At 41.7% G+C, this 8,381-nt stretch overlaps 2 protein-coding genes across 2 annotated transcripts; one reads left to right on the forward strand and one right to left on the reverse strand.

Moving 5' to 3' along the window:
• On the forward strand, positions 1-1,899 carry LOC131694728 (NAD-dependent protein deacetylase Sirt6-like). Its single transcript, XM_058983205.1, has 3 exons — positions 1-209; positions 497-1,165; positions 1,223-1,899. Exons 1-3 carry the CDS (start codon positions 114-116, stop codon positions 1,520-1,522), a joined length of 1,065 nt encoding a protein of 354 aa, XP_058839188.1. The 5' UTR covers positions 1-113; the 3' UTR covers positions 1,523-1,899.
• A 1,582-nt stretch (positions 1,900-3,481) lies between these two features.
• On the reverse strand, positions 3,482-8,070 carry LOC131694727 (Fanconi anemia group D2 protein homolog). The gene is made up of 2 exons (XM_058983204.1): positions 3,705-8,070; positions 3,482-3,641 (listed from the first exon to the last, which is right to left on the reverse strand). Exon 1 carries the CDS (start codon positions 7,951-7,953, stop codon positions 3,709-3,711), a length of 4,245 nt encoding a protein of 1,414 aa, XP_058839187.1. The 5' UTR covers positions 7,954-8,070; the 3' UTR covers positions 3,482-3,641; positions 3,705-3,708.
• Positions 8,071-8,381: the final 311 nt, after the last annotated feature.

Genomic DNA, 8,381 nt, shown 5'->3' on the forward strand with positions numbered 1-8,381 from the left:
ATTAACAGTGTTTTCCATGCGTATCAAAACAACACAGACTGACTTATGCGTTGCTTCGTTGGAGTTTGTTTATAATTTTTATGCTTTGAAGCGCGTTTTAGATTTATGTGTGTATGATCATTATATGCTTGTGGCTTGAGGAGATGTCCTGTAATTATGCCGACGGTTTGTCTGATTATCAGAATAAAGGAGTCCTTGGAGTACCAGAGGTAAGAACAGTTTATCAATTTGGAAGGATTCTTGGACGAAGTGTTAGGAATAAAAATGTTATTTGTAATTTAATTATTTATTAATCACACTTTAGTCTGCCATTTTTATGCTAGTTATCAGAATAAGGAAAATAGCTTAAATTTAAAGCGTTTGTACGAGTAGATTAATGTAATAATCAATATAACTCACTATTATCGTTTAGTTCACTCGAACGATTTATTGATGCTCTGAAAATAGCTAGTGTTTATCATCTTACTACTCACTGATGAATATTGATACATTGCAGGTATTTGATGACGACGATACTGTAGATCAAAAATGCGAACAACTTGCCAAAATGATTCAAGGTGCTGAACACGTCGTGGTTCACACAGGGGCAGGAATAAGTACAAGCGCTGGTATTCCTGATTTTCGGGGTCCAAAAGGAGTGTGGACGCTGGAACGAAAAGGTGAGAAACCGACAATGAATGTTGCTTTTGATGAGGCCATTCCAACTAAAACCCATATGGGACTGAAACGGTTGGTGGAAGCTGGATTTGTAAAATACATTGTAAGTCAGAACATCGATGGATTGCATTTGCGTTCTGGATTAGAACGCAAGCACCTAGCTGAATTGCACGGTAACATGTTCATTGAGCAATGTCTCAAGTGTCGACGTCAGTATGTTCGCAGTAAACCAGCTCCAACTGTGGGCAAAAAACTCACCGGTGCAGTTTGCAAGGGAACTAAAAATTCTCGAGCTTGTCGCGGTGGTAATTTGATTGATAACATACTAGATTGGGAGCATGACTTACCCGAGGACGACTTGGACTTAGCGTTTATGCATTCCGCCCTGGCAGATTTGAATATATGCCTAGGTACGACACTGCAGATAGTGCCCAGTGGTAATCTACCTCTGCGGAATAAGCGTTACGGTGGGAAATTGGTTATCTGCAATTTACAACCAACGAAGCATGTAAGTTTCACGTTTCAACAAGTACTCGAATCATGGTGCTGAAAAAGTATTTTTCAGGACAAAAAAGCTGATCTCATCATCTCCACCTACGTAGATACAGTAATTGAAAAAGTCGCAAAGAGGCTTGGAGTGGAAATTCCTCCCTATACTGAGGAACACGACCCCACAAAAGATAATCCATGTTCATTGGAGTGGACGATTCCTTCGGAGGATGTGAAGGCATTGGACAAACAGTATTCCAAAATCATACGGGAAAAGTCAAACGTTCGTAAACAGGGTTTGAACAACAGTTTTAAGGACGAAATGGAAGACTTTGTTTTAAAATCTAAGAAGTTGAAAAAGGAGGAGGTCGTTTAGAGCGCTACATGATGGAGCTGAACAGTAATTTTAAAAATATATTCGCTAATCAAACGGACATTAAATTTTGTTATTTTTTGAGTTGAACCTTTTCTCGAACGTGATGACGTGATGCAGATATCTTGAGTAATCTTGGAAGCTTTATACATATAATAGTACACTTTTTTCGACTTTCTGGCCAAGAATGGACGATTAACATGCGTCGGTAGATAAATTGTACCTTAATTTATCCAATCCGATCTTCCCGAATAAATAGAATATAAATTGAACACCGGAAGGACATTATTCTATCATATACGCCAGTTATTTATCCATTCCCGGACCCAGCTGCCACAAATACTCAGACGAACACATACACAGATAGACATACGACTAGCACATAACAATTGTACACTAGTACTAAAAACTACAAATATTATAAAACGACCACTACAGTCGTGATTCACTGGTTGGGCCACAGCCCTGTTCAACTAACGAATTTGATTCGCTAGTTGGACCGACTGACAAATGTCAAAAACTCTCCAAAGGAGATGTTGGCAGCGCAAATGCATCTGTTCACATCTCTAAATATTGTCAGATTGATTGTCAAAGTAAATTTGACATAAGATTTTGGCGTTCAGATGCAGATGGTCCAACTAGCGGAGATCCAACTAAAAAGCGGTCCAGTTAAAAAGTGTCCAACCAGCGAACCACGACTGTAGTAGTTATCCTTCCATGTTGCTCAGTGATACATTGCCCGTACACACAACTATGTATGCAGGTATACATACAAACTTATGTATGTATGTATGCAGGTATACATACAAACTTACATACATACATGTCTCTAAAGTCCGAAGCGGTTTAATCGACTATTAATGGATAAGGTAAAAATACTAGCAGTGTTAGTCCTTACTCGGGAATACTATTTCCTACAATTGTGCTGCATCACCTTCATCTTATAGCAGAATGCAATTATCCCTGTTCTATTATTATTGGTAATTATTAAGACAGGGACTAGGCAAAACCTCATCCTTTTTCTTTTATCATTATGCTGAATAACTAGACGGGTGAAGGCATTTTAAAGTTTCACAAAAATAATCTCTGCTTATAGAAGAATATATTGGCTCAAATGGCACGTTCCCCGTATGTAGTCGGGGATTTGTGCCTCAAACTGCTCGAACTGAATGTCCACCTGGTTCGACTCGAACAGATCACACTGACCCGAAAAGGCTACTCATCATTTATATAAGCCGGTGCGCGTGGTCGCAATAAGTTATTGAAACAAATCCTGTGAAATTAACTATTTCCTAGGTGCCAGTTCTGCACTCCTTAATAGCCTCATAGGATCAAAAGAATCGACAACTAGCAGGATCCACATGTCTCCCTACCCAAGCGAATTGATATATCCACTTGTAAGTAGGACCACACGTCTACCAACCAACCATGAATCATCCCAACCAATGATAATGGACCATGTCAGTCGAAGGCCACAGGTCCAGCGCCATTCCAGTATTGTATATATGAGATATATGTGTTAGTGCTACTTACAAATTTAATTGCAGTGCCTCATTGCTTCTTTCAAAACTCGCGCTGATATCTACAAAATTGCAGCCTCACGCGGCTCATTTCTTCCGGCATTTAGATACCGTCGATTGATCGTCTCATAGAATCAAAATATCTGTCATCGAATCTTCCATTTCCTGAACTAATATATAAGACTGACGCGAATATCAACTATCTAAAAAGCGAAAAAGACCTTATATGTATACATATTCCCTAATCCTTTACTCAACAAAGGCTGTCTGTCGATTCTAATGCAGAGACGCTACTAATGTAATCATCAAGAATACGGCAGACCTTTATTGACTCCATTCGAAACTAGTTAGGCCATACCACGCCGTAACTTGAGTAGCAGCGTGAAAACTGCCGAATAGAGGTTGTGATCCAAGACTGACTCCATCGAACCTAGTTTGCATACCTTACATAACTAGACTCACTGTTCTCCATTCATCGACAGAATCAGTAAGTTGAATTGTTAGTAAAAACAAAATAAATAACTAAATAAACATTTTCCATCCACTTTATTATATTTACAGTTGATCGTAAATAGTTTCACGACGCAAATCTCCTGGACCGTCTGTAAGCAAAAAAAAAAATGAAGTCAATGCATTTCAGAATAATTGAAGCTTATCAAACATACAATTCTAAAAGCATTTGCTCTGTGATGATTTCTCTCTGGAATCTGCCTTCATCAGGGCACCTTGCTGCTGTTCATCCGTTTCATCTTCGCTGAGGAAATCCTCGATATCCGACTCGCCACTCTCAGCCATGTCGATCTCGGAACCTTGCGATAGGATAAGCTCTCCCTTCAGATCTTTGTTTTTCAAGTTTCCCATCCAGAAGACCGAGGCACAACCATTGGCCACCAAGACAGCCTTCACACTGTAGATCAATGTTTCAACAGTTTCGCGAATAAACGGTATCTGGGCAGTCAGGCTGTTGTCCTTGACATTTTTCGAATGGCAGCAAATATTGTGCAAGTAGCGGGTACTGTGCTGCAGTGTGCTCAGCAAATGACTAACTCGATCGGCGGATACTTTTAGAACATCCTCCAGCACTTTGAGACCTGTCTGTTGAAACAGTTTCAGATAGGTGTGCGAATACTTCATGTAGCAGGCATACATTTTCGGATTGTCTGCCTGTTTGGCGACCTCCGAAAACTGTTTGAGAATTTCACAGGATTGCTCCCAAAGAACGAACTTTTGAACGGTGGTTTTGTTCGCTCGCGATCCGGTTTGAGCGCACTTCACGAATGCTTTGGAGAGTTCTCTGAACAGGACAGGATAGTGTCCGCGTTGCAGGCTGACAAAGTGGCGGTCGTCGGTTTTATCGGTTGCCAAGTCTTCCGCGAGCGCCACAGTGAGTTGTTTGATTTTGGGAAAATCCGCTGTTGACGTGAGGCCCTGCAACAGTAAAGTTAACTGAGCGGTAGTGCCAGATTTTGGTTGATAATTGGAGCAGAGGAACTTTTGGCAAAAGGTGGCGATTACGGCTGATGACCTGTTTGAAGCTGTCACTGTGTTATTCAAGGCAGTGGCGAATTTGTATAGGCAGCTGGCGCTGAATATATCCTTCAGAGCATTTTTGTGGGTGAGTTCTATGGCGAGAATTTCTTCAATCACATTTTCACGGGAAAATGATTCACTTGGTGAGGCAACTAGACTCTGCATTTGCCGTAAAGTAACGTCTAACAGTTCTGTGTGTTCAACTTTTACCAACTGGAGAATTGTTGTGAACAGGCGAAGTGTCCAGTTGAAGCAACAGTTCAGTGCGTTCAGTTCGGACTGGGTGTTTGATTCTTTTGCGGACTTAAGCTCAAAACGTTTAGATTTTATTCTTTTGAAGTTGTCTACGACTCTTGGCAGAATATTCAACAAATCTCTGAGTTCATAGTTACAGGTCTGTATCGAACGTTTGTTAATTTTTGATTCCGTCGCACTGACGAAGATTTCTAGCAGAAAACGATACTCAGCGAGACCAAGATTTGCCCCTACTTTATCATCCGGAAGTTTCTGGATGAGTAACAACGGCTCCCGAAACAGCTGCATCACGTGACCTTCCATTATCCGGAACCCTTGACGATGCCTTGCCAGCGCCGGTTCCGTGTCGAATTCGGAAACTTCGCGAGATCGAGATTTCACCGTGGCATCTGCTTGTGTTTTTGTTGCATTTAAAGTAATGTTCTGTTTGGAATTCGATTCTTTCGCAGATTTGGAAGGTTTCGTTTGTTCGACGGTAGAAAAGTCACAAACTGGCGGGTAGTAATCGAAGTCCACGGTTCGTAGTAAACTTGCTAGGCGATTCTCGAGATTGACCAGAGCGGACAATCGCTGAAGTACCTTCCGATGCATGAGAGGATCTTTTTGCAAGATGAACGCATTGATCAACTCACGAAACCAATTAGCTACGTAGAAATATGCATCAAGTAACTGTCGACAAATATCCTCTTCGTAGGTTTCCAGCATCGTTTTCTCGTCAGGTTCATCGTAGAAAGATGGTACAACTACGGAACAACCTAACAGAGCATTGATGGACTCTAAATTACCATCGTATCGGATTGACTGCAGTGTCTTCATCAATTTGAACATAGACAGGAAAAAGCACATCGAAGAGTATCGGCTGTTGTAGGCAAGCATATTCTCCGTTATGTTAACGGCTATCGCATACGCCTCGGCGTTTGTATTTTCAAGGTCCGTAGTATCATTGATGCAAAGTTTCTTCACACAATGTATGGGATCTCCAGCGGGTACTTCTTCGATAATGAAATAATTCTGAAACTCATTCGTAACAACGTCGCACATCCACACGGAAAACCCTTTCTCAGGCTTGCCAACTCCCCGCTCAAACTCTTGTAGCATTTCTGCAATTTCATCGTAGCACAAGGACAAAATATCGGTTGATTCGTTCGAGGATAATAACATCATGTTAATCATGTTTCCAATTTCCCGCCCTGCAACCGTCGGTATTTCGCTAGCCGATTGGATCGTCTTTTCTGAATCAAAACTACAGCTTAGTTCTGTATGTACAGCCGAATTCCTCAGCATGTGATAGATAAGACAAACCACTCCGACAACGCCCTTTTTCTTAACCTTCGTGTTGTTACTCAGTAGCTGTTTTTTAATAACAATATTTATATCATCCCACGTATCATTACTCTCGATGGGACTGTCCGGAATGCATATCGCTTCACAAATTAGATCGACAGCCGTTCGGTACTGTTGCAAGCTCAAATCCGTCGATATATCCATGATTTTTAGTAAAACGTGAGCGTTGTTTCTTATCTCATCTGGATAGCTCCGATGAATGCTCGAAAGAGCATCCATGCAAACCGCAATCATATGATCGTTTTTTCGGCCCTCATTTATTAATGCCATCTCACACATAAACCCGACCAGTTTGTTTAAAACCAATCGATTGTTCATACTGTGAGCTGAAAAAAGGCTGCTCATTGACATGATCCCAAATTCGCAAACTTCCGTTTGCTTCTCCTTCAGACATATTTCAACGAATTCAAGCACACCATCCACGTGAATTTTCAAGACACATCCAAAGTGCTTGGTTAGTTCCTTCATGTGCTGGATTGTGAAATGGCCCTTCTTAATCTTATTAATCAACAACTTTTGAATAGTACCACTGCGAATCTCGTTTACCATCAGCATCATTAATAGGACTAGTAGATCCTGTGCCGAATGCGATTCTTCGTGTGTCAGAAGACGACAAAACTTGATCCAAGCTTCATACAAAACAGCAGAAACGGTTAGAGCTTGATGGATTATTTGAAAAACTTCCTGTAAATATTTATCGTGCGAACCACTCCCGGACAGCTGCACCAGCTTGTCGATGACCTGTCGAATCTGGTCAATGTTCTCATAAAGGCCTTCTAAATCCATGCTGTTGAACTTTAGTAGGAATTTCACCAGGGACGGAAAATTCTCAACTGGACATCCACTCTCGACAAAATCCACAATCTTTTGCCGGGTCATTCGAAGAGTCGCGTTGCTTAAACACATCTCGCAAAACACCGTTACATTTGTCACTGAGAATAAATCCTCTCCTCGCTGCAGCATATCCAAAATCTTGCGAAAGGCCGTATCGTGTTTCGTGACATCAATGACATCCTGCAAAGAAGCGATAGCTTCTACTAACAGCTGCCGGTTTGAGGATCGCTCCAACATCTCAAAGTACTTATTGAACACAAACGTTCCATGAACGGTATGGTCGATAAACTTAATCTGTGACAGCACTAGTCCCGTTATATTTGCACCTTGCTCCTCCTGAGCCGATCGTTCCACATAATCAAACAATACCGTAATCAGCTCCTGCTGCATAAAGTCCACACAAAGTAGCATCTTCATCAGACTCTCCTGTATCGGTTTCACTTCCTGTGTGTTTTGATTCTGCAACAAGCAGCATTCTAGCAGCTTGCGAAACGTCTCCTTATTACGACTCGCCTGGTCTACCCCTTTCACAAAATCCTTAACATTCCTGGGAAAGTCCGGACTGGCTCTCAGCATGGTACGAAGCTGACGCACAACAGCCAACGGCTCGCAACGCAGCACAATAGACAACGGATCATCCAGTTCCAGTTGGCACTTGAGTAAGATACTTTCGAAATAATTGGTCGGCACTCGGCGGGACGTTCGCGCACTCTGCGATTTTTGCAGATTACTCCGCTGTGAAAGATACCGGCGCTGGCTGTTCATTTGGCTAGCCGGAACGGAAAATTGACTACTCGCGAAGAGATCCGGATCGTCCGTTGGCTCATCATCGTTCAACGGTCGACTCTGTTTCTGCTTACTTGGCCCGCCGAAACCTGGTTCCGATTCTACGACCGTTGCTAAATCAGATGATTTCTTTGCTAGCAGCGCGGATTTGCGATTTTTAAACATTGCTGGACGATCTTGTTTTAAAAGGACACATTAAAAGGTTTAAAAAACATGCAGTGCACAGTACTGATTCAAGAAACCAGGCAAAAACATGAAAACGAGCCGAAGATCCGAGAAGCGCGAAAGTTGACAGGGATGCCAGAATTTTTTTCGGAAATCAAAAAAATTTAACTTTTCGAGAATTTTTTTTTTTGGTAGGATTTTTTTGTGATTTTAAACCAGCCCGGGGACAGCTTGACAGATAGTGCTTGTTTCATATATGTACCACTAATTTGATGGTGGCGCTAGTATGCCTTCTCCGTACGAGTACCACGAACAACGAAACGAAATAGTTTCAAGAGAAAAGCGTGTTTCGTTACGTGTGTTACGCACGCCGTCAATGCAGCTAGAACAACATTTAGAAAAAGCGTATTCCAAAATGTGGATAAAGA

Source organism: Topomyia yanbarensis, unplaced genomic scaffold (assembly GCF_030247195.1).
Source record: "Topomyia yanbarensis strain Yona2022 unplaced genomic scaffold, ASM3024719v1 HiC_scaffold_127, whole genome shotgun sequence".
In the NCBI taxonomy this organism is placed as follows: domain Eukaryota; kingdom Metazoa; phylum Arthropoda; class Insecta; order Diptera; family Culicidae; genus Topomyia; species Topomyia yanbarensis.